At 40.4% G+C, this 27,458-nt stretch overlaps 1 protein-coding gene across 5 annotated transcripts in view; it reads right to left on the bottom strand.

Annotated features, from left to right (window-relative positions):
• The window catches only part of GAB3 (GRB2 associated binding protein 3), a 101,294-nt gene that overhangs the window by 7,765 nt on the left and 66,071 nt on the right, over positions 1–27,458 (bottom strand). For 2 of the 5 annotated variants that reach the window (XM_028523492.2, XM_028523491.2), the window contains exons 9-11: positions 26,328–26,430; positions 16,517–16,633; positions 14,802–15,010 (exon numbers count right to left, since the gene is read on the bottom strand). In XM_028523492.2, coding sequence (XP_028379293.1) covers positions 14,897–15,010; positions 16,517–16,633; positions 26,328–26,430 — 334 coding nt within the window. In that variant the 3' untranslated portion in view covers positions 14,802–14,896. Of the gene's footprint in view, positions 1–13,554; positions 14,052–14,801; positions 15,011–16,516; positions 16,634–26,327; positions 26,431–27,458 lie in introns of those variants that run through there. The other 3 variants (XM_036016308.1, XM_036016309.1, XM_028523493.2) reach the window with 3 other exon arrangements.

The raw sequence follows: 27,458 nt of genomic DNA, 5'->3' as shown, positions 1-27,458 counted from the left end.
AAGACACATCATAATTAAAATGCCAAAGGTTAATGATAAAGAGAGAACCTTAAAAGTGCCAAGAGTAAAGTTAGTTATCTACAGGGTAGTTCCCATTAGACTTCCAGCTGATTTCTCAACAGAAACTTTGCAGGCTAGAGGGGACTGGCAAGAAATCTTCAAAGTGATGAAAAGCCAAGGACCTACAACCAAGATGACTCTACCCAGAAAAACTATCATTTAGAATTAAAGGACAGATAAAGACCTGTGCAGATAAGGAAAAACTAAAGGCGTACATCACCACCAAATCAACATTATATGAAATGTTACAGGGCCTTCTTTAAGAAGATAAAAAATATTAACAATAAGATGGCATCAAATACATGTGTATCTATCAACAATTGAATCTAAAAAAAACAAAATAAACAAAAAAGCAGAATACAAACAGAATAAAAATACAGATAACATTTTGATGGTTGCCAGATGGGTGGGGATGGGGGAGATTGAGAGTATGGGTAAAAAAGACAAAGGGATTAAGAAGTACAAGTTGGTAGTTACAGAATAGTCATGAGGATATAAATAACAGCACAGGGAATGGAGTAGCCAAAGAACACATATGCATGATCCATGGATATGGACAATAGTGGGGATTGTCCAAGGGAGCTGGGCGTAGGGGGGCAAAGGGGGGAAAATTGGGATAACTGTAATAGCATAATCAATAAAGTATAATTTAAAAATAAAATAAAGGGGTGAATAGGTGCTTGAAAAATTGTTTTGAAAATAAATAAATGTTCTAGAGACAGAGACACAAAGAGAGCAATATACTACAACTGGGATCACTACAGGCTGAGACCAGTATAACCACAGACCCATCTCAGACTGGTCCTATCCTGTTTCTAACAAGACATGGGAAACAAAGTTTAAACAGACACACCACCTGAGTAACATTTGTGAACCCCTAACTTCTCCGCTGCATGACACCAAAGGACTGGGACATGGCCAGAACCTGAAGCTAGAACTTTTCAGTAGCAGTGTGTCTACTGTCCAGGAAGATCCAGTGGTGAAACCCCTTAAATCTCGCCCTGAACCCTGGATCCTAAGATGGACTTGAGCCTTGATTTTTTTCTCCTTGATGGTTAACATCACAAACAAAACTGTTCTCACTTTCTCAAAAGCTGGTGCCATAGTATTGGCTTCTATGCATGTTTGGCCATGAGCCTTTGCTCCATAACACCATGATAGTGGAGAAAGCAGGACAGATAAGGGGGAAAGTCCAAGTGAGGGGGAAATCTCAGAGGGAGGAAAGATTCTGTCAAATCCCACTGGGGAGCTCTAGAGTATAATTTCTACTTAGACTTTGTCCCAACCTGAGGTGAAGGATCTGGGATTTTGGAATGTGGGCCCTTCAGAAGGAAGGGCAGGATAAGGCCATTCCAAGGCATGTTCAACCCTCTGCTCTTGGAGGTAAAGCAGTCCAAATAACAGCCTGGGAGGGCTTCCTCTGAAAATGAGTTCCAGGTGAGGACTGTCGGAAGCAAAAGCACAATGAAGCCAGAAAGGGACACATCAAAAAATAACAGAGGTGCTAGAAGATTTGCGCACAGCACTAACAGTGCCCTGCCATCCTACCAGAACATAGTCTCCTTAGGAAAAGTCATCTTTTTTCTCATGTATCCACAGTGCCTACAAGCATACAAATTACATAGAAGGGGGCCAGTAAATATTTATCAAATGAAATTAAATTATCAAGGGAAATACATATTTCCTTTGTTGTGTTTTTTAATAATTCTTTTTCTTAAGATTTTATTTATTTTTTAGAGAGGGAAGGGAGGGAGAAAGAGAAAGAGAGAAACATCCATTTGCAGTTGCCGGGGGTCATAGCCTGCAACCCAGGCATGTACCCTGACTGGGAATCGAACCTGCGACACTTTGGTTCACAGTCCGCGCTCAATCCACTGAGCTACGCCAGCCAGGGTGTCTTTATTGCTTTTTTATGGTGCCTTGCTAAAGGTCTTCCACATCCAAGTTAATAACATTTTCCTATAGTTTATTCTAATGTTTTATGGTTGTGTTTCTTATATTAACTTTAATTCCCCTAGTCTTTTTTTCCTTTACTGCTAACTGGTTTCTTCAAGTATAACTTCCATGCAGTAAAGTGTAGGTATTAAATTTATGACTTGATAAATTTTTACATACACTCATATAACCAGAGCCCAGACTAAGATACAGAATATTTCCATTACAGGAAGTTCTCTTGTGCCCCTTTCCAATCAATAATTTCCCCAATAGAGGTTACCACTATTCTGACTCCTATCACCATAGTGTATGTAAATGAACTAAAGTCTCAAATAATAGAACAAAATAATTGAGACCCAAGATGGCAAAGGGGTAAGTGGAAGCTACGCTGATTTCCTCCTGGGACCAATCTGGAACTACAACTCAATTGTAGAGAAATCATCATGAACAACCAACTGAACACTAGGTGAAGAGAAGCCTTATACCCAAGGACAGACAGAAGGAACCACTTCACCATGAGACACAGGGAATGTGGAGATGTGAGAGAGCTGGTTGGGTTCCTATGGGTGGAAGCTGAAGTTCCAGAAGGATATTTCAGTGGCTGGAGAGTTTCCAATGAGAAGTGCAGGGTCTAAACCCAGGCTGGGCTCCCCAGCCTAGAGCACCAGAGTTGGAAAGACATCCCAGATGTTGCCCAGGTAACATCCAGCTCTTAAAAGCAGCAGGGTTTCTGTCTGCCAGAGGGAGATGGCTAGACACAGAGAGCCTCTTAAAGGGCCAAGACACAATTTACCTTGCAGCCACTTACCCTGGGCTCTAGCAAAGGGAGGGCACAGTGGATTAGAAATGCCTGAGGAGAGTCTGGGATTGGTGGCTCTGGGGGGAGAACTGAAGGTACAGCAACCAGGTTACTTTTGCTGAGTCATTCCCCACACTGCAGAAGCAGTTTTCACAGTCAGAGCACTTCCCTGCAAGTGGCATCAGCCTGAGGGGAAGTGATAACATCATCCACAGACATTACTCTACCCCACACTGTGGAGCTTAAGCCTGACTGCAGATGACAGATTGATTAGTTTAATTACTGATTGATCCATTTAACAACTAAGGCAGAAAATACAAAGAAGCAGCCAAAATGGGAAGAAAAGAAAAACACATACCTTAAATGAAAGAACAAGAGAATGCTCCAGAAGGAGAACTAGATGAAATGGAGGAAGCAATTTACCAGATAGAGTTTAGAGTAATGATTATAAGGATACTCAACAGCATGAAAAGTCATAGAAATTATAAAAAAGGACCAGTCCAAATGAAAGAATGCAATATCTGAAATAAATGATGCACTGGAAGGAATAGATAGTAGGTTAAATGAAGCAGAGGATAGAATCAGTGATTTGGAAGATAGGGTAGGAAAAAAAAAAACACCCAGGCAGAGCAGCAAAAAATAATTTTGAGGAGAGCTTAAGAAACATTTTGGACAACATTTGGTGTAACAACATCCTCATCATGAGAATACCAGAAGGAGAAGATGGCAAACGAGTTACTGAGAAACTATTTAAAGAAATAATGACCAAAACCACCCCTAACCAGTTGAAGCAAAAAGACACACAAGTCTAGGAAGCTCAGAGTCCCAAACATGATGGACCCAAAGAAGCCTACACTGAGACACATCGTAATTGAAATGGCAAAGCTTAAAGACAAGGAATCCTAAGAGCTGCAAGAAAAAAACAAGTTACATACAAGTAGGCACCAAGTAGACTGGCATCTGATTACTCAACAGAAACATCTCCAGCCACATGGGGCTGGCTTGAAATATTCAAGGTGATAAATACCAAGGACATAGAACCAAGGCTACTTTTCTGATAACCCAGTAAAAGTCTATCATTCAAAATTGAAGTAGAAATAAGGAGCTTCTCAGACAAGAAAAAGCTGAAGGAGTTTGTTACACCAAACCAGTACTGCAACAAATGTTAAAGTGTTTGCTTTAAAAAGAGACAGAAAAAAAAAACCCAGAACATAGTCTAATAATAAATTGGCATTATACATATCTATCCATAATCACCTTAAATGTAAATGGCTTAAATGCTCCAACCAAATGACAGAGCATAGCTGAATGGATAAGAAAACGAGACCCATACATATGATGCCTCCAAGAAAGAGACCCATCTCTGACGGAAATATACACAGACTAAAAGGGATGGAAAGATTTTATACAGAAGGAGAAGAAAAAAAAGTGGGGTAGCATTACTTATATCCAACAAAACAGACTTTAAAACCAAGGCTGTTGTAAGAGGCAGACATGGACACTATATAATGATAAAAGGAACAACACAACAAGAGGATATAATACTAGTAAACCTTTACCTACCTAATATCGGAACAACTATATATGCAAAGCAAATCTTGATGGACATACAGGGAGAGAAAGACAGAAATACAGCCAACTGGGGATTTTAATAGCCCATTGACTTCAATGCATAGGTCTTCCAGACAGAAAATCAGCAAGGAGACAGCAGCCTTAAACAACACATTAGATCAAATGGAATTGGTATCTTCAGAGCATTTAATCCCAAACCAGAAGAATATACATACTTTTCAAGTGCACATGCAATGTTTTCTAGGATAGACCACATGTTAGGACATGAAACAAGTCTCAATATCTTTACGAAGATCGAAATCATATCAAGCAACTTCTCTGTCCACAATGCTATGAAACTAGAGCAACCACAAGAAAAAAACTGAAAAACACACAAAGACAAGGAAGCTACATAACATGTTATTAAACATTGAATGAGTCAACAACGAGATAAAAGAAATCAAAAGATACCTTAAAACAAATGAAAATCAGGATATGACAATCCAAATCTGTGGGACACTGGGAAAGCAATCCTAGGAGGAAAACTCTTAGCATTATAGGCCTATCTAAAACAAAACAAAACAAACAAAAAAAAACAGAAAAGAAAAAACAAGCTCAAATAATGTAACTTTACACTTAAAGGAACTTGAAAAAGAACAAAGGCCAAAGTGAGTAAAAGGAAGGAAATAATTAAGATCAGAGCAGAAATATATAGACTCTAAAAAATGATACAAAAGATCAATGAATCCAAGAGCTGGTTCTTTGAAAAGATAAACAAGACTGACAAACCTTTAACCAGACTCAACAAGAGAAAAAGAGAGAGGATCCAAATAAATAAAATCAGAAAGGAAGGCGGAGAACTAACAATGGACATCAAAGAAATACAAAGGATTGTAAAAAAATCTCATGAACAACTATATGCCAACAATCTGGACAACTCGGATGAAATGGATAAATTCCAGCCCTGGCTGGCGTAGCTCAGTGGATTGAGTGTGGGCTGGGAACCAAAGTGTCCCAGGTTCAATTCCCAGCCAGGGTACATGCCTGTGTTGCAGGCCATAACCCCCAGCAACCGCACATTGTTGTTTCTCTCTCTCTCTCCCTCCCTTCCCTCTCTAAAAATAAATAAATAAAATCTTTTTAAAAAATAAAAATAAATAAAAAATAATTTATATAAAAAAAGAAATGGATAAATTCCTAAAAACACACAATCTTCCAGAACTAAATCAGGAAGAATCAGAGAATCTGAATAGACAGATTGCACCTAGTGAAATAGAAGCAGTAATTAAAAAAAAAAAAAAAAAAAAAAACCTCCCAACAAACAAAAAGCCACCTGGACAAGATAGCTTTACAGGTGAATTGCACCAAACATCCCAAGAACATTTCTCCTCAACCTATTTCATAATATCAAAAAGAGGGAAGGCTCCCAAGCTCATTTTATGAGGCCAGCATGATCCTAATTCAAAAACCAGATAAAGACACTACAAAGAAAGAAAATGATAGGCTAATATCCCTGATGAGCACAGATGCTAAAATCTTCAACAAAATATTGGCAAAACAAATAGAGCAATACATCAAAAACATCAATATACCATGATGAAGTGGAATTTACTCCGGGAATGAAAAGATGGTACAATAGTCACAATAAATGGGATTCACCACATAAAAAAAAAGGTGAAGGATAAAAACCACATCATCATATCAATAGATGCAGAAAAATCATTTGATAAAATCCAGCACCTATTTATGATAAATACTCTCAGCAAAGTGGAATTAGAGGGGACATACCTCAACATAATAAAGGCCATATATGACAAAACCCACTGCCAGCATTATACTTCATGGGCAAAAACTATAAGCAATAACCTTAATGTCAGGAACAACAGTGGTATGTTTGCTTTCACCTCTCTTATTCAACAAAGAAGTGGAAATCCTAGTTACAACAATTGGACAAGAGGAAGAAATAAAAGGTATCCAAACTGTAAAAGAAAAAGTAAAACTGCCTTTTTTTAGCAAATGACATAATACAGTACATAAAGGACCCTGAGAATTCCATGAAGAAACTACTAGAACTGATAAGTGAAGTTTGTTCAGTGGGTTACAAAATTAATTAACTAGTCAGATGCATTTTTATATACCACGAACAAACTAACAGAAAGGAAAATTAACAAAACATCCTATTTACAATTGCTTCAAAAAATAAAATACCTAGGAATAAATCTAACCAAGGGTGTAAAAGACCTGTACTAAAAAAATTATAAGACAGGGGACTTCCGGCAAGATGGAGGCATAGGTGGACGCACCGTACCTACACGCACAACCAAGATTAGAACAACAATTTAGAGGCAGAATAACACCCAGAACTGACAGAGAATTTATCTGAATGGAAGTCGGACAGCCAAGAAGTTGAAGTAGACCCGTTCATCCAGACCAGTAGGAGGGGCGGAGACAAGTAGCCGGGCATGGGGTCTCAGCGCGGAGAACAGGGAGAGTTGGGTGCATAAGGCATCCAGGGGCGCATAAGGCATCTGGGGTGCACAAAACCGCAGCAGGTGGACCCTGAATATGCAAGCAGCAGCTGGCGGACCCAGTGAGGTGGCAATTGTGGACCAGGGCAGAGCGCGCAACTCAGGATCCCAGAGAAGGGACTGAGGTCCCAGGAAAACGAAGCTACCACCATTGTTCCCTCCCACCCCTGCCCCCACATACAATGTCACAATCTAGTGACTGGGGTGCCCAGCCCTGGATCCTTTTGAGCAACCAAGAGATAGCCAGTCTATCAGATGCACAGTTCAAAACACTGGTGATCAGGAAGCTCACAGAATTGGTTGATTTTGGAGACAAATTAGATTAAAAAATGCAGGTTACCATAAGAGATGAAGGAAGATGCATGGAGAACCAATAGTGATGGGAAGGAAACTGGGATTCAAAACAATAGAGTGGACCAGAAGGAAGAAAAAAACAACCAAACAGGAAAGAATGAAGAAATAAGAATTCAAAAAAACGAGGAGAAGCTTAGGAACTTCCAGGACATCTTTAAACGTTCCAACATCTGAATTATAGGGGTACCAGAAGAGGAAAAGCAACAGATTGAACACATATTTGAACAAATACTAAAGGAGAACTTCCCCAATCTGGCAAAGGAAATAGACTTCCAGGAAGTCCAGGAAGCTCAGAGAGGCCCAAAGAAATTGGACCCAAGAAGAAACACACCAAGGCACATCATAATTACATTACCCAAGGTAAAAAATGAAGGAGAGAATCCTAGAAGCAGCAAGAGATAAGGGGACAGTAACCTACAAAGGAGTCACCATCAGACTGTCGGCTGATTTCTCCAAAGAGACCTTACAGGCAAGAAGGGGCTGGAAAGAAGTATTCCAAGTCATGAAAGACAAGGACCTATATCCCAGATTACTCTATCCAGCAAAGCTTTCATTTAGAATGGAAGGGCAGATAAAGTGCTTCTCAGATAAGGTCAAGTGAAAGGAGTTCATCATCACCAAGCCCTTATTTTAAGAAATGTTAAAGGGATTTATCTAAGAAAAGAAGATAAAGAAAAAACATGTATAGTAAAAGGACAGCAAACTCACGATGATGAACCACCACACCTAAAGCAAAACCAAAAGACACTAAGCAAACAACTAGAACAGGAACAGAACCACAGAAATGGAGATCACATGGAGGGTAAGCAACAGGGGAGTGGGAGGAGAGAGGGGGAAATGGTACAGAGAATAAGTAGCATAGATTGTAGGTTGAAAATAGACAGGGGGAGGGTAAGAATTGTATGGGAAATGTAGAAGCTAAAGAACTTATAAGTATGACACATGGACATGATTAAAGGGGGGGAAGTGGGTGGGAGGGTGTACAGGGTGAAGGGGAGTGAAGGAGGAAAATGGGACAACTGTAATAGCATAATCAATAAAATATATTTTAAAAAAGACAATTATAAGACAATGAAAAAAGAAATAGAAGACACAAAACAAATGGAAGCACATACCATGTTTATGGGTAGGGCGAATTAACACCATTAAAATGTCCATACTACCCAAAGCCATCTATAGATTCAATGCAATTCCTATCAGGATTCCAATGACATATTTCACAGAACTAGAACAAATACTTCAAAAATGTATATGAAACCACAAAAGGCCCCACATAGGAACAGCAATCCTTAGATAGAACAAAGTTGGAGAAATCATGCTACCTAACATGAAACTATACTACAAAGCCACAGTAACCAAAACAACATGGTACTGGCATATAAACAGACACATAAATCAATGAAACGTAATTTAGAGCCCAGAAATAAACCCACAACTTTATAGTCAATTAATATTTGACAGAGCAAGCAAGCACATAAAATGGGATAAAGATTATTTATTCAATAAATGGTGTTGGGAAAACTTGACAGATAGGTGCAGAAAAATAAAACTAGACCACCTTCTGAAACCACACACAAAAATAAATTCAAAATGAATGAAAGACTTAAATGTCTGACATGAAAGTAAAAATCCTAGAAGAAAACATAGGCAGCAAAATCTCAGACATTTTTTACATTGCTGGTTGCAATTTTATATGGGATGTATCTCCCCAGGCAAGGGCAACAAAAGAAAAAATAAACAAATAGCACTACATCAAACTAAAATTTTCTACACAGCAAAGGAAAACATCAAAAAGACAACCCACAGAATGGGAGAACATATTCGCTGATACATCTGATAAGGGGTCAATATCCAAAATTTATAAAGTACTTATAAAACTCTACACCAAAAAAATCCCCCAAGCAACTGAATTAAAAAATGAGCACAGACCCTGAATGGACACTTCTCCACAGGACATACAAATGGCCAATAGAGATATGAAAAGGTGCTCAACATCACTAATCATCAGAGTTGCAAATTAAAATGACAATGAGATACCATCTCACACCTGTCAGAATGGCCATCATCAATAAATCAACAAAGAACAAGTGCTGGTGATGATGTGGAGAAAGTACATTCCTTTTGTATTGTTGATGGGAATGCAGACTGGTGCAGCCACTGTGGAAAGCAGTGTGGAGATTGCTCAAAACATTAAAAAGGGATCTTCCATTTGATGCAGCTATCCCACTTCTGGGAATGTATCCAAAGGAACTCAAAAAACACTTATTTGAAAGAACATCAGCACCCCTATGTTCACTGCAGTGCTTACAATTGCCAAGATATGTAAGCAGCCCAAGTGTCCATCAATAGATGAACGAATAAAACAACTATGGGACATTTACACAATGGAAGACTACTCATTCAGAAAAAAGAAGTTTACACTTCACAACAGTATGGATGGATGAACCAGAGAACATTATGCTTAGTGCAATAAGCCAGTCAGAGAAAGACAAATATCATATGATTTCACTCGTATGTGGAATCTAATGAACAAACTGAACTAACAAGGAAAGTGGGGCAGACTCATAGATGGAGAGCAAATTGCAGCTGGTGCAGAGGGCTGGGGTGGGTGGGGAGGTTACGGGGTGGAGGGACTGAGCAAAAAGGAAAACAGGTTCATGGACATGGACAAAAGTGTGGTGATTCCTGCAGGGAGAGGGCGTTTAAGGGAACTAAATGGTAATGGAAAAATACAATAAAGATTAAATTTTAAAAAATAAAATAATTGAAACAATTTAAAAATTTCAAGACAGACATAAAACAATTAGGTTGTGTTCTTTTACATGAAGGCAAACACTCAAACTCATTGAAATAGAGGTTTGGACCATGAAACAGATGAAAATAACAGTGGTCGATAGAAGGAAAATGGATCTGATCAAGCAGAGGGAGTAGGTCGAAGTGATTGTTCTCCCTTCCCCATTCCGGTCCACCTGGAACTGATGCTTGTGCATGGTGGCTGAGTGGGATCAAGGCTCATTATTGTCCACTTGGATCTCCACCCAATGACCCCGCAACCCTGATTGGAAAGGCTGTTGTGTCCCCGAGGCTCTTCAGTGTTCCTTATCATGAATGGAGTACTTGTGCATATGGGATTCTGCACTTCAGGTTTGCTCTCTCCCCCACTGGAACCCTTGATCCAGCCTGCACCAATGTCACAGTCTCTGTTGCAGAAAATTAAAACTCAATTTCTAAAACAATGGCACAATTAGCCCTGGCTGGATTGGCTCATTCGATTGAGCACCGTCCTGCAAACCACAGGTTGCCAGTTTGATTCCCCAGTCAGGGCACATGCCCAGGTTGTGGGCCAGGTCCCCAGTAGGGGGCGAATGAGAGGCAACCACATATTAATTTTTATCTACCTCTCATTCTCCCTCCCTTCCTCTCTCTCTAAAATTAAGTAAATAATATGTGTATTAAAACATTTTTTTAAAAAACGTTATGTTTCACATCCCCTGGGTTTCAGTTCAGCCTTTTGGGCCAACCTGCTTCTTGGGGTCAGGGTATTGGTCTGGAGTGTGTAGACCAAATAAAAGCATCTGTATTGGTTGGCCTCATACTTCACCTGGATGAGAAATTTCATGTGATTTCTTCTTTCCCTGAGACCCAGGATTTCCTGGGCCTGTCCTCTCTCTGCCTTTGGTGTGTTTTCCCCAAACTTGAGCTCCCACTACTCTGCTTGTCCCTGCTTCACCTCATGGCCTAGAGAGGCTGCTGATCCAGCAGCAGCCAGGGCAGCTGGGATCTTCAGGCATGGAGAAAAGGGAATTGGTGGCATAAGAAAACACTGCTGGGGAGAGGAAGGCTAGGGGTTCTTGCTTTCTAATGTCACTAACGATGAAGTTCATGTTACATGTGGTATCAGGGAAGGCCTTTGACTTTATTGCCAATCATTGAAGTTTGTTTCTGATGAAGAAAAAAGGTGCAAAGATGTGGTTTGGCTGAGCAGAAGCAGTACTCATTACAGCCACCTGCTCAATTGTTTGCAGAGAAATTACATGGATGTAGGTTATTCCACATGAGTCAGTTGTTAACTCTGTTGTAACTTAAAATGGCAATGAAGTTTATTTTCATACTCAGCTTTCAAAACATGTTCTGTATTTATATTGAATGTCATCACTAAAAACAAATAAGGAACTTAAGTCATGATTCCTCCTTACAAAACTTTTATTAACACCAGAAATAAAATAATAAAAACACAATGAACTTTTAAAATCAGCATGATTGTGGGTACAAAGATGTTATAAATGGGGACTGTGGAAGCCTTGAGGAGATAGCCAGGTCTGCAGGGAGCCTTCGGTCTGAGCTTGAACCTAAAGACCACAACTCAGTCGATCCTGGCTCCTCAGTGTAGTGTGGTCTGGACAGACTCCCACTGGCTCACTCCATGCCCTTGAAGCCCGGCAATACGCTGGGCCCCAGGGCACATCCCTTCTCAAGAAAAAGTAAACTCTCCAAGTTCTTGTGGGCTTGTGGCCTTAGAGACTTGTAGGCTTGAGACCCTCAGTACCCCCTTTTGTACTGCACAACTCCTGAAGTGGAGGAATTTCCTAACAAAACAAGATGGAAAGAAACAAAACAAACAGGAACTTGCAGAAAATAATGTGGAATTAATTGCTGCATTGTCCTGTTCTGTTGATTCCCGAGTCTCCTAGAAAGGAGCAGCCTGCACAGTGTACAGGCACGCCATACGCACTTGACTTGAAATGGAATCTGGGATGGTTGGTTAACAAAAATCTCAGAACCTGGTCAAAACCATGACCCTCTGTTACACATGGATTATACCCACCAAAAAACAAGATTTGGCCAGCATCATTTGGACTCGTGGTGACTTTTTCAGGAGCAGATGCTCCTGTCAGCTGAAAAACTACCTGTACTTTATATTCCTGAATCACAATGCTTTTGAGTGGCCTTCCATTAGCAGTTTTATCAAAGCAGGACATAATTGCATATACCCTCAAAATGAGGGCGAAGTCATCCATTTTTTTTAAATCCCTAAATTAATCATTTCCAAACAAGTCATACCACTGAAATGCGTATTGCTTTCAACAGTAAATGTAGCTATGGAAATGTTTTATACAAACAGATTTTCTCTTTTGTCAATTGAATGACATTTCACTATCAACATAATTTCAGCTGTATTTTCTTTTTCATTCTATTTTCAATCTGGTGTGGTTCTTGACACTTGGGCATGCAATTTTTCTGCACTGCCCTGTGTCAGGCACCCACTCAGTGGTCTAAACACAGGTGCCCCACATATGAGGAAGCTATCATCTATGAGATCTGCCCGTCTGCAGCCCTTCATTCTTGCTTGAGGGCTCTGTGCCTCTTTCAAGTTACTTAGGGAAGAAGGCAGCTCTTTACAGGCTCCAGTCTGTGTGTGGTGACATGGAGCTGGCCATGGACTGAGCAGAGCCCTCTTCCTGCTCTGTCTGCATTCACTAAGGACTCGACTCAGTAATTTCCCCCAACCTTGCTCCAGGAAGAAAATGATGTTACAAGATCCTGCTGCTTTTAACATCAAAATTACTTCTTTTATGATCTGATAAAATAAGACTTTGGCATTTACTTACTTTGGGGGCACTCTGAAACCCCCAAACCACGCAACAAAGCCTACAACTGCCCTGAGTAACCCTGACTGTCATAGACCTGCCTGTCTGTTTGATTCATCCTCATATAAAGGGCACAGTGTCAGTCGAAACATTGGAGCAGCAGCTACTTAACTCCCAGTTGTTCAGATCTGTCTTCTGGCCACAGGTGCTCAGAAGGATCAGGAAGAAGAATCAAGTAAAATCACATGCCCAAGTGAGACTTTCATCTGAGTCCCCTGAACCCCAACACCCCCTAAGGCAGAGGAAAAAATTAACCAGGAAACCTGAGGATGCAACTCAGTCATTTTTGTTTGTTTTTTTTCCTAGTCATAACTCTTTATCACTGAAAAGCCTGGGTCCAGCATGAAATAGGCAGGGACAATTTGTGCTTTCCCAGGTGGCAACAATTCTTTTGCCAGCATTAGTGAGCTCACGGGAAACACATTGCAAGCTCACCATGCAATCTAAGAATGGGTTTCACACGAATTGTTAGAAGTTATTTCTGATGGTAATTACTGATTATGTCAGAATTTCCCATTTGAATACCATGCAAAGAAACCCTGGTTTGACACACATACCTTTCAAGTATAAAAGCACCTACTTAAATTCCTAAGAAAGGGAAAGGAAATGATGACCCATCTCATGTCTGCATATGTCACCATAGGTCTCTGAGGTTGGCCAAACTGATCGATTTCCTCAAAATCCTGAGTCAGGATGAGATAGTGGAACGAGCCTGCAACAGGCAGCCTGGCCAGCTCTGTTCTAAACCTGACTCTGTGTCTCGGATCCGTGAGTGATCTTGGTCAAAGAGGGCTCTCCTGTGATTCTCAGTTTTCTTTTCTTCAAAGCGGCAGCAACAATATCTGCCAACCCGAGATTCTAAGGTCTTTTAGAGGAAGACAGGGTATGATGCACATGAAGACATGCTGGAAAAAAGGCCAACAGGAATGCAATACCCAGCCACAGACAGCTGCTCCAAACATTATGTCCTTAGAGCCACTCGTTTCATCTGATACGGTTATCACAGTGCCCAGGACTCACTGCCCCATCACCTGAATTGTCTTTCTTTGGGAGATAGAAACTATTTGTCTGCTGGAGTCTATGGTGTAAGGAGTGCAGACTCTCCCACAATTTCTGGTCTTGATCTCTTCAACTGTGTCTTCAGGTGCTAGGACAAGATGACCTCCTGGGTCTTCTCTGCTAGGAAAATTTATAATTTCAATGGAAGCACAGGAGAGAGGTCAATTTCAGGTATTGGAGTCAAGCGATGTCTTCCTGTCAGTTAGCAATACTGGCTTCAATGTGCACTCCAAATTCTCCATTGGAGAGATTTTTAACCAAACTCGGAATAATATTCTCCTAAGTCTTGTTTTTATTCTTCCTACCCTGTCTGAATGAATGGAGTTTTCTACATCCCAGTCCGTGGCTGTGGAATCCTCCATCTGTGTCTCTTGTGCCTGTGGAGCCAATTCTAAGCATCCCTGAGGCTCTGGGCATGGGCAAGTGTGGCCAGAGAAGGAAACTTCTGCGACGGGTGGGGGTGGGGTGCGGGCTGGATGCCCTCAGAGAACCCTCTGGTAGAACACTGCATCCTTCTTCTCCCCATTTAATGTATACAAATTGGTCCTCTCTCCCAAAGTTTCTTGCCGAGCCCATGGAAATTATACATTCTCTCTGGATCTTGACCTGTGTCGAACATCAGTGTGATTCTAGTGGAAAACCTCAAACCCTTGCCCTGGTTAATGTGGCTCAGTTGGTTGGAGCATAATCCCATAACCAAAAGGTTGCGGGCTCGATTCTCAGTCAGGGCACATGCCTAGGTTGCGGGTTTGATCCCCAGTCCGGTCTGGCGCATACGGGAAGGCAACCAATCGATGCTTCTCTTTCGCATCGATGTTTCACTCTCCCTTCCTTTCTCCCTTCCTCTCTCTCTAAAAGCAATGAAAAATGAAAAACAAAATGTCCTCAGGTGAGGATAAAAGAAAAACCTCAAACCCAGCCCCAAGTTTCCCTGTGTCATACACAGTCCAAACCCACACCGCTTACACTTTGGATTGCCTCTCATCGGTCCACTCCTGCTTGGTGTTCTGGAGAGCTTGTGTCTTCTGCTCATCCACTTGGACATAGTCGACTTTGTGTTCTTCTGAAAGAAGTTTCTGAAGGGGGAGAATAAAAAGATTTCATTACATGAATTAAAAATTCAGGAAAATGTCAGCCCCTTTATGGTAAATTATAGTGTTATTAAGTATTTGCTGCCCCTTCTTTTTGGGTCATTCACTGCAGAAAAGTTACTATACTTTGGGTGTGTGTGCATAAATATCTTTTCACCTCTGCTCCCTTCAACTTTGCTCTAGCCATTTGACTTGCTTTGACCAATATAATGTGAGTGGAAGTGACACATGGTAATCCTGTAGAGAAAAGAGGCATCCTGTGATTCTGCAATCTCTCTTTTTTTCCCTTCCAGGAGACCAGTATGCCACAGATGGAGTTGCTCCTTTGGCTTGAGCCCTAGATTGAAGATGGCCTAGAACACCAAGATGCTGGCGTGTGCTGAACCGTCCCATTAGCAACAACTGAAAAGCCTTCTCTGTTGCAAAACATTGAGATTTGGGGGTTGTTTGTCTTGATTACATAGCCTAACAAAACTGAATAATACACCTTTGTACTACTTATTGGTCTCATCTTTCTGACTGGCTTTTGGGAAGCATCAGTTCAGGTTTTGGGAATAAAATTAAAAGGTAAAGGAGAAATGGGGGTTCATTTGGCAAAAGGGAAGGGAAGCCTTCCAGACCTTTTTTACACACACACACAGGAGTTATACTATATATCCTGTTCAGCAAGTTCTTTCTCTCAACAATATATTGTTAGGCATGATTTAGATTATGATCATCCCTTGCTCAAAAATATTTAGTTCTTGTCCACTGCTTACCATTCACTCATCCCATGGTTTACACTGTGTAGTGGGCAACACTAGTTAATGGTTAGTGTCACTTACATGTATTAATTCATTTAATCCTCACCACAGGCATCAACATAGATCTTATTCTTCATAATACTACCCAAGAGAGTTGAAATTGCCAAACCTGGCCTTTGAGGACTTTTACTGAGGGGTTCCAATTCCAACTGAGAGTTCCTGTCACCAATCCCCAGTAGTCTAGCCACACTAAACTATGACTTCCTCTCTAAGCAGGCCCTTCTGATGCCTGAAGTGTTCTTTACCTCATGCTCTTCTCTGCCAGAATTTTTCTATAAATTTTATGGTCCAAGTTTTGAAAGGCATGAGTACTACATACATTTGTATGTATGCAGGTGGGCCTTGAAGGTATTCTAGGTTCAGTTCCAGGACATTGCAATAAAGGGAGTATCAACATAAAGTGGGTCATATTTTTTAGCTGGTGGAGGGCCTTGCCTAAAATGCAACATCTGTGGAGCATAATAAAACAAAGCACAGTAAAACAAGGTTTATCTATACATCTAAAGAACACAACCTAGAGGGAATACAGCAGGCTTTGGGAGGCAGAATCAGGGTGATTTTAATATTCTTCACTGTACATGTCTGAATGTTTAAGAATTTCCAAAGAGGACATACATGGTAGAATCATCAGAAAAAATCTAAACAGAAATGAAGTTTCCTGTGAATTCTCAGACAAACTCCTTCCTACCTGCTGTACTGGGGCTGGTGATGCTGAATTGAAGTCCAGGGCTAAATAATCTAGGTTGCATTTCTTTGTCCGCATCAGAGCACCACTGCTCCGGGAGTTGACTGTTTGGTGTTGCCCCTAGAATCCAACATCACAAGACTCAGGTTAACAATGTCTGCCCAGGCTGCCCAAGGGAGGGAGGGTGAGCCATGTCTTCACTTGAGCACATGCCATCAGATCGTAACAGACTACTCTGATGAGACCTGTGCAGCTCCTCCTGCACGTTTGAGTGAAATGCAAAATAGCCAATTCAGTCTTCACATGAAGCTATACCTTTATTCATCATGAAAAACAGTTAGCCAATGTTACCAGTAGGGGGCATGTGAGAGGCAACCACACACTGATGTTTCTCTCCCACTCTTTCTCCTTCCTTTCCTCTCTCTAAAAAATAAATAAAATCTTAAAAAAAAAAAAACAACCAGTTGGTGAAAATCTCCCAAGAAGAATTTGTTTTATGGATCTGACAGGCCCTTGACACCTTCGAGATTAAATTCTGAAAAGATCAATAATACTTATTAAAGTTCTAGTAAAGTCACCCCAAATGAAGTCACAGGTAGTATAAACAACACAATGGTAAGCTGCATGTAATATTATCCATAGACTTGCCACCACCAGCTTCACAAGTGGAATACTAACAATACCTTTGTTTTTGTTTGGCGTTTTTATTTATTTATAAATAAATTTTATTATGTTATTACAGTTGTCCCGTTTCCTTCTTCACTCCCCTCCCCCCTGCACACTCCCTCCCACCCACATTCCCCCCATTTAGTTCATGTCCACCTGTCATAAGTTCTTTAGCTTCTACATTTCCCATACTATTCTTGCCCTCCCCCTCTCTATTTAGTTCCTACTGTCTATGCTACTTATTCTCTGTACCTTTTCCCCCTCTCTCCTCCCCCTCCCCTGTTGCTATCCCTCCATGTGATCTCCATTTCTGTAGTTCTCTTCCTGTTCTAGTTGTTTGCTTAGTTTGCTTTTGTTTTAGGTGTGGTTGTTAATAACTGAGTTTGATCTTTTTATTGTTCATGTTTTTTATCTTCTTTTTCTTAGATAAGTTCCTTTTTTAACATTTCCTATAATAAGGGCTTGGTGATGATGAACTCCTTTCACTTGACCTTATCTGGGAAACACTTTATCTGCCCTTCCATTCTAAATGAAAGCTTTGCTGGATAGAGCAATCTTGGATGGAGGTCCTTGCCTTTCATGACTTGGAATACTTCTTTCCAGCCCCTTCTTGCCTGTAAGGTCTCTTTGGAGAAATCAGCTGACAGTCTGATGGCGACTCCTTTGTAGGTGACTGTCCCCTTATCGCTTCCTGCTTCTAGGATTCTCTCCTTCATTTTGATCTTGGGTAATGTAATTATGATGTACCTTGGTGTGTTCCTCCTTGGGTCCAACTTCTTTGGGACTCTGAGCTTCTTGGACTTCCTGGATGTCTATTTCCTTTGCCAAATTGGGGAAGTTCTCCTTTATTATTTGGCCAAATAACTTTTCCACTTGTTGCTCTTCCTCTTCTCCTTCTGGTACCCCTAGAATTTGGATGTTGGAACATTTAGAGATGTCCTGGAGTTCCTAAGCCTTTCATTTTTTTGAATTCTTGTCTCTTCATTCTTTTCTGGTTGGATGTTTCTTTCTTCCTTCTGGTACACTCCACTGATTTGAGACCCAGTTTTCTTTCTATCACTATTGGTTCCCTGTGCATTTTTCTTCATTTCACTTAGTATAGCCTTCATTTTTTTAATCTAATTTGTGACCAAAATCAACCAATTCTGTGAGCATCCTGATCATCAGTGTTTTGAACTGTGCATCTGATAGGTTGGCTATCTCTTGGTTGCTTAAAACTATTGGCTCTGAGGCTTTGATTTGTTCTTCTATTTGAGCCATTTTGGGGGGGGATCTGGTCGTGCCTGTTACATATAAGAGGCACAGCCTTAGGTGTTCACCAGGGTGGGGCAACCCAGTCACTGTTGTGCACAGTAGGTGGGGGCGGGGTCAGAGAGAGAACAATGGTGCTTTCTCTGCTCTCTGTCAAATTTCAGTCCACTCTGCCACTTCCCACAAGCAAATTGGGCCCTTCTGGTGCTGGTTCCCCAGGTGGGTGAGCTTCTGTACATTCTAGGACCCTGTGGATCTCCAACGAACTCTCCTGTGAGGCTGGGAGTCTCTCTCGACACCTTAATCTCCACAAATGTTTTCTTTTTTTTTTTTCACTTTTTAACAATTAATTTATTCTTTAAAAAATTAAAAAAATATTAAATTGCAGTTTACATTTCATACTATTTTGTATTAGCTTCAGTCGTAAAGCATGGTGCTTAAATAATCACAGTCAATAATATTGTAATAATTATGTATAGTGCCAGTTGGGTACTGAAAATATCAGGGGGAACACTTTATAAAGCCTGATTGTCTTACTTTTTAATAAACATTACCTAGCTCAGGAAGTGGTACCTAGGCAGGAATTTGGCCAGTTTTGTTGGAGCTGAATTGAATTTATTCTTAGAGTAAATGACAATAAAGCAAATAGTATTCCACTCAAACTTTCAATTCGAGGGAAATATCAAGACTATTGTTTTTATATCCACAAGTGTTTTCAATCAGCACTTTTGGACTTTATTTCCTGGCACTGGGGCCCTGGGTTGTGCGGCCTGTCTTGCTGCCCATTTTCACCTGGTTTATCTGCGTGTGAATACGTGACTGCAGACAGCCATCTGCCTTGCGTGCCTCGCTGGGTCTGCTCACTGCCTCTCCGTGCCCGGGTCTGCCAACCACTGCTTCTTCGTGCCTCAACCCCTCTCCATTGGCCGCTGACTCTACCCCTCTTACCGGTCTGGATGAATGGTTGTTGGGACTTCTGTACAGTTCAATTTTCTGTCTGTTCTGGTTGTTTTTGTTTCTAAATTTTTGTTGTCCTTAATTTTGGTTTTTCGAGGAGGCAGTGTGACCACCTATGCCTCCATCTTGGCCGGAAGTCACTACCAATACCTTTGAAGTGCCTGTTTCCCTTCTGCTACCTCTTTCTTTTCTACCAAGAGGTTAAGTATTACCTTGAATTTTGTGTTTACTACTCTGTTTCTTTTTACATATAGCTTTATGAGATGGTAGGTATCCTAAATCACATATTTAGTTTTGCCTGTTTTAAACTTCTAGCAATAGAACTATATGGTGTATATTTTTCATGGCTTCAATTTTTGTTTCATAAAACATCCTTCACCCTCACCCATATCTATGCAGAAGCCCTATTCCAGGAGTATCAAGCTCATTTTCACTCAGGGCCACATCAGCCTTGCGGTTGCCTTCTAAGGGCCGAATGTAATTTTAGGACTGTATACATGTACCTACTCCTTAACAGTTAAGTGAGAGCTTGGCACTGCCGCCAGGTAGAAACAAGATGGAGGGCCAGATTTGGCTCACAGGCCTTGTGTTTGCCACCTGTGTCCTATTTCATTGATTTTCATTGGATTGGAATAGGTAATTCCATTGCATGATTTATTTCACTGTTTCACTACCAACGACATTTGAGTTGCTTCAAGTTTGGTGCTCTTGTAAGATGGTGCCATGAATATTCACACACCTGCAGAAGAATTTCTGGGTTGTGTAGATGACAATAGAATTATCTACTATTTCTATCCAACAAAGTATTGGAACTAAATTAGGCAAGAAAAAGAAACAGAAGACATCCAAATTGGAAAATAAGAAGCAAAATAACCTGTTTGCTGATAACACAGTCTTATATGTAGAAAATTCTAAAGATTCCACTCAAAAAAGTTACTAATGAACAAAAAATAAACAAACCCAGCAAGGATACAAGATGAACACCTAAAATGTGGTTGCAGTTCTATACACTAACAATGAGAAATTTAAAAGGGAAATTAAGAAAGCCACTTAATTTAAAATAGCATCAAAAACAATAAAATATTTACAAATAAATTTAACCAAGGAAACAAAGACTTGTACAGTGAAAACTACAAAACATTGCTGAAAGAAAGTAAACACACATAAAAAAATGGATCAACACCCTATGCTCATGGATTAGAAGATTTAATTATTGTTAAGATTACAACATTAACCAGGAACTTCTGGTCAACATGGAGGCGTGAATAACATGCCTTGCCTCCTTGCACAATCAGAGCAAAAATTACAACTAGACTACAAAACAAATATCACCCAGAAACATCAGAAAACTGAGCCATATGGAAGTCTGACAACCAAGGAGTTAAAGAAGCCACATTCATCCAGACTGGTAGGAAGGGTGGAATTATGGAGATGCACAGAGAGGCACGGAGACATAGTGACACAGCGAGGAGCGGAAATATGGAATGGGTGGTTCCACATCCATGTGTAGTGGGTAAAAATTGGAAGGTACACCTTGGAGTGAGAGATCTCAGACCCACACCAGACAACCCAGCCCAGAGTTCCGGCACCAGGAAGTTAAGTGCCCATAACTTCTGGCTATAAAACCCAGTTAGTAGAGTTTGGGGTGGCAAAAGAAATGGCAGGATTCACAGAAGATTCCTCCTTAAAGGACCCACAACAGTCTTGGGACTTACACAGACCCACCCCTTCTGGGATTCAGCATCAGGGGGATAACAGCTGGAAGGGCACTAGTGATATATGAGGAGAAATTGAGGTGACTGGCATAAGGGCTAGGGCACGGCATCCTTGTGGGCAAAGTTCCAGGAGAGGCAGCAGCATTGTCCCCTCACTGAGCCCTCTCCCACACAGAACCATTCAGCAGCAACATGGGTTGCCTTGCCCTGGCGGTTACCTGAGGCTCCACCCTATATTACTCACAAGTGTGCTTTTCTACAATAGGCCTAGCTACTAAGACAAAGTTAAAGCAACTCTGTCTAATACACAGAAACAAACACAGGGAGACTATCAAATTGAGGAGACAAAGAAATATGGCCCAAATGAAAGACCAGAACAAAACTCCAGAAAAAGAACTAAACAAAATGTAGATAAGCAACCTGTCAGATGCAGAATTCAAGACAGTGGTTATAAGGATGTTCTAGGAACTCACTAGGTACTGTAACAGCATAAAAAAGACCCAGACAGAAATGAAGGTTACATTAAGTGAAATAAAAAAAAAATCTGCAGGATACCAACAGTGGAGGGGATGAAGCTGAGGAGAGGGAATTTCAGGGGATAATGGGAAGGGTTTACAGGAACAAATATAAAGGACACATGGACAAAAACTAGAGGGGGTGGAAATGGAAGGGAGGTGGGGAGGGATGGGTGGGTGGGCTGGAATGGGAGTAAAGGACAGAAAACTGTACTCGAACAATGATTAAAATAAAATAAAAAAAGAACATAAGGAAGATAAAAAAAACATTCAATTATAACAACAAGAAGAAAAAAGAATCCCCCCAAAATGAGGATAGACTAAAGGAGCCTCTGGGACATTTTCAGGAGTACCAATATGTGAATCATAGGGGTGCCAGAAGGAAAAGAGGAAGAGCAAGAAACTGAAAACTTATTTGAAAAAATAGTGAAAGACAACTTCCCTAATTTGATGAAGGAAATAGACATACAAGTCCAGGAAGCACAGAGTCCCAAACAAGATGGACTCAATGAGGACCATACCAAGACACACCATAATTAAAATCTCAAAGGTTAAAGATAAAGAGAGAATCTTAAAAGCAACAAAAGAAAAGCTGATAGTTACCTACAAAGGAGTTCCCATAAAACTGTCAGCTGATTTCTCCAAACAACAACAACAACAACAACAACAACAACAACAACAACACCTTTGCAGGCTAGAAGGGACTGGAAACAAGTATTCAAAGTGATGAAAAGCAAGGACCTACAACTTACTCTATCCAGCAAAGCTATCTTTTAGAATAGAAAGGCAAATAAAGTGCTTCCAAGACAAGTTAAAGCTAAAAGAGTTCATCATCACCAAGCCTTTATTACATGAAATGTTAAAGGGAATTATATAAGGAAAAGAAGATGATCAAAACTATGCACATTAAAATGATAATAAATTCACAACTATCAACAACTGAATCTCAAAAACAGACTGAGCATAACATGCAGAACAGGAACAGAAACATAGATATGGAGATAATTGGGAGGGTTATCAGTTGGGAGGTGAACACAGGAGAATAGAGGAAAAGCTGCAGGGATTAAGAAGCACAAATTTGTGGGTACAAAACAGACAGGGATGTTAAGAACAGTATAGGAAATGGAGAAGCCAAAGAGCTTATCTACATGACCATGGACATGAACTAAGGTGTGGGGATTACTGGAGGGAATGGGGGTACCAGGTGGAGGGGGTAAGGGGGGAAAATTGGGAAAACTATAACAGCATAAGCAATAAAATATATTTTAAGAAGACATTACAAAATTAACCAAAGCAATCCACAGATTCAAAGCATTCTTTATCAAAATCCCAATGGCATTTTGTGCAGAAATAGAAAAAACCCATCCTAAAATTTATGTGGAATCTCAAATAACCCTGAATAGCCAAAACAATCTTGTAAAGGAAGAACAAAGTTGAAGGACTCACATTTCCTGATTTCCAAAGTTGCTATAAAGCTATAGTAATCAAAACAGTGTCATATTGGAGGCAGGACAGACATATAGACCAATGGAAGAGAATAAGAGTGTCCAGAAATAACCTTTGCAATTATGGTCCTTTGATTTTCAATGAAGGTGCCAAGACCACTGGGAAAAGGGCAGTCTTTCCAACAAATAATGCAGGGAAAACTGGATATGCATATGCAAAAGAATGAAGCTGGACCCTAACCTTAGATCATATACAAAAATTAACTCAAAAGAGAATCAAAGACCTCAGTATAAAAGCTAAAACTATAAAACTCTTAGAAGAAAACATAAACTTCATGACATTGGATTTGGCAATGATTTATTGAATATAACATGAATACCATAGGCAATAAGAGAAACAAATTGACTTCATCAAAATTAAAAAAATTTTGTGTAGCTCTTGCCAGTATGGCTCAGTTGGTTGGGTGTCATCCTGCAAACCAAAAGGTCACTGGTTAAATTCCCAGTGAGGGCACCTGCATGGCTGGGTTGCAGTTTGGGTCCCCAGTCAGGGCACATGCAAGAGGCAATGTATCAGTGTTTCTCTCTCATATTAATATTTTTCTTTTTCTTTCTCTCTCCTTTCCCTTTTCTCTGGAATCAATTAAAAAAAAAACTCTCTGCAGATAAGGGTACTATCAAGAAAGTGAAAAAGAGAACCCAAAGAATGGGGAAATATATTTGCAAATCATCTGATACAATGTTAATATCCATATTGTTTTAAAAACTTATACAACTCAGCCCTCACTGGCATAGGTCAGTGGACTGAGTGCGGGCTGTGAACCAAAGCATTGCCAGTTTGATTCCCAGTCAGGGCACATGCCTGGGTTGCAGGTCACAGCCCCCAGCAACCGCACATTAATGTTTCTCTCTCTCTCTCTTTCTCCCTCCCTTCCCTCTCTAAAAATAAATAAATTAAATGTTTAAAAAACAAAAAAAATATACAACTAAACAATAAAAAATAAGCAACCCAATTAACAAATAGGTGAAGGACTTGATTAGACCTTTCTCCAAAGAAGATATACAAATAGCCATTAGGCATATGAAGAGATGTTTAACATCACTAGCCATTAGGGAAATGCAAAAGAAAACCACAATGAGATACCACTTCACACATATTAAGATAGCTATTATGCAAAACAAACAAAAAATGGGAAATAACAAGTGTTGGTGAGGATATAGAGAAATTGGAACCATTCTGCATTGCTGTTGGGAATATAAAATGGTTTGGTCACTGGAAAACAGTTTGGTTGTTCCTCAAATTTAAACAAATTACCATGTGATCCAGCAATTCCACTTCTATGTATATATCTGAAAGAACTGAAAGCAAAGATTCAAACAGATACTTGTACACCAATGTTGATAGCAGCATTATTCATGATAGACAACAGGTAGAAACAACCCAATTGTCTACCTACAGACAAATAGATAAACAAAAGGTGATGTGTAAATACAATGGAGTATTAGCCTTGAAAAAAAAAAAAGAAATTCTGCCCTGACTGGTGTGGCTCTGTGGGCTGGGCATTGTCCTGCAAACCGAAAGGTCACTGTTTTGATTCCCACTCAGAGCACATGCCTGGGCTGTGGGCCAGGTCCCTGGTTGGTGGCGCACAAGAGGCAACTGATTGACATTTGTGTCACGGCAATGTTTCTCTCCCTCTCTTTCTACCTCCCTTCCCCCTCTTTCTAAAAATAAATAAATAAAAATTTTAAAAAATGAAATTCTGATATATGCTAGAATATGGATGAATGTTGAAAACACTGAGCAAACTGAAAGAAGGCAGACACAAAAGGCCCAACATTGTATGATTCCACTTATGTGAGGTACCTAGAATAGGCAAATTTATGAAGACAGAAAGCAGAACTGAGGTTACCAGGGGCTCACTGGTCTTTATCACAAGCTCAAAGATCATAAATGAATGGCTAGTGTCTGGAATGACTATGCACTTGCTTCTATCACATTATACACTCACTTCCCTTTTCTGTTCTCTGGAGACAGAGCACAGCTGGTCCAGCATCATTTTTAAGAATGTTTTCTTCCACAAGTTTCCCAAGGGCCATTACTAAGTGTGAAAAACATTGGAAAGATCACAGCAGATTTGTATATGAGTCACTTTCCATCTGCATATGGTTAAGTGCACTTACAGAGATTTTTATCAAATAGAAAGGCAAACTAAAGCATTTAATTACTGCTTCACTGGAGATTATGTTTTTAGTTTTTGAACTGCCTATTTATTATCCTCATGTAGAGGAGGGAAAAATTATCTTCTCAAATGTATATGTAAGTGAGGTTGGGTGGGACAGGGAAGAGCAATGGGGGAAATTGGGACAATTGCAATAGAATATATATATATATATATATATATATATATATATTCTTGATAATTGCCTTGAACATTGTCCTTCTAAGATCTCTTTTCAAAATTTCATAATTTAAACAGTAATTCTCTCTAGAGAATTATCTCCAAAGTTCCTACATTTTAAAATTACAGAATGGGTACGGTTCTAACTAAATGCCTGATAATTCCCAGATGTGCTAAAAGCCCCTTTCTCTTTTCAAAACACATGCTCTTGAATAGAATCCAAGGTAAAGGGGAACAGAAGGGACACAAGAGGGCACGAAGGAGAGATTAGGACTAGAACCATAAATGGTTAATCAAAGAACAGAAACGTCAGGTAACTATCCACTCAGGTCTACAGGAAGACCCTGTAACAGGAGTCTTCAGAGACTAAGGCATACCCAAAGCCCAGGGCACTGTACCCCCCCCCTTCAATGGGACTCTAAATGATTCATCCTTTGGAAAGGTTCAGTGGCAGTTAGGGCAGGGCCACCAAGTGGTCTGGTGGAAGGAACCATCCAATGTGTGAGTTTTCACAGCTTAGACTCTGGACATCCAGGGAACTCCAAACCTATTGGGGTCAAACAGAATATCACAGCCCTGGTGAAAAGTGCTGACACTGCCATTTTCCCATTACACATGCCTATACCCTGGGAACTGCTGAAATACTGTGGCCTCGAAATGGTACAAGGAACTCAGTATTGCAGGAAATAAAACTCACCTTCAAATCAACTTGTTCACAGTCTAGAAAACACTGTAACCTGATATCACAACCAAGTGATTGTGTTAAGATTGTACGGGCCTTGCTAAAGTATGTCTCCTTTATAATGAACTAAGAATATACATTCAGGTGAAGAATAAGAAGAGTATGAAAAATATAGGATTACCATTTGAGTGTTGCTCTCTTTCTCTTCTCTGGAAACAGAACTGGCAAAAAATCTTGCAGAATTAATACCATTTCTTTCTGGAGAGAGAAACCTCGTCCGATTGCTAAGAACAAAAATATAGATGAGGTCAAAGCAATGTCTTACAGCTGCTCTGAAAGTCAGCCAGGAACTGACATGGGCCCTGTGGGGTTTCAGCCCTCCCCTTCCAGATACAACTTCCTTCCGGCCAAAGCGATTCTTAAAGCAGTAGAGACTGTCCAGCAGCTTCTGTCCTACTCTGGTGCAAGTGACTCCCAGTTCTCAAAGGCTACTTTTTTCCAGGCCTTCCATGTGACACAGCTCATGAGCTTTCTAGAAACACACCAAGGCTTCAGATCATTTAGGAAAAATACCCACTCCCTTGGGGCTTTCTAATTTTCATTCAAAGTAACCAGGGAAAGTAAGGAAGTGTGGCCAGTCCTCTGATGGAATGAGGACAAGACTGCAAATCACCTTTCATCTTTCTCTTGAGTCAGAAGCTGTAAATAGAGCTCATTGCAGAATTCTGCTTTACAAAATGATTGTGTCCTGTGGCATTTAGAGTGAACCAAGAAACTCCTGGGTAAAGCTCGCGACTCTGAAAATGCAACATCTAAATGGTGAGATGAGAGGGTGCAAATACATTCTGAGGACTGTCTAGCAAGCCCATGAACCATTCTTTCTCTGAGAATGCCCTTCACCTACTCTGTTCACAAAGTTGAGTTTCTTGAAGCCATGTTGGTACTACTGGCCCTCCCTTGGGCCATAGCTGCTTCCACTCATGGTGGGGCAATACAATTCCCTCTGTTAAGAATTGTGAATTTGGATTGAAAAAGAGCCTGCCTCTGTTGATACTGGAGTTGTATCATGTAAATAAGCTCAGGCTCTATGGTACAGCTATTTTTGGCCATGAGGATTGAGCAACAAGGAAGAGTTCTCCAAAGAAAGAGGAATGAGCAAATGTGAAGAGAGAGGTAGACATGAGAGATGGAGAGAGATTCCTTGGGTTTCCAACAGCGCTCTCCTTCCTAATTCTGGTATCTTGGGAGGTTCAGTTATATTCTTTCCTCTTGTGATCATAAACCCTGCCCCTTCTTTTGCTTAAACTAGATC

The sequence above is a fragment of the Phyllostomus discolor genome, chromosome X, assembly GCF_004126475.2.
Source record: "Phyllostomus discolor isolate MPI-MPIP mPhyDis1 chromosome X, mPhyDis1.pri.v3, whole genome shotgun sequence".
NCBI lineage: Eukaryota > Metazoa > Chordata > Mammalia > Chiroptera > Phyllostomidae > Phyllostomus > Phyllostomus discolor.
Note: the sequence above shows the minus strand (reverse complement) of the source record. Positions and strands in the feature narration are given on the sequence as shown.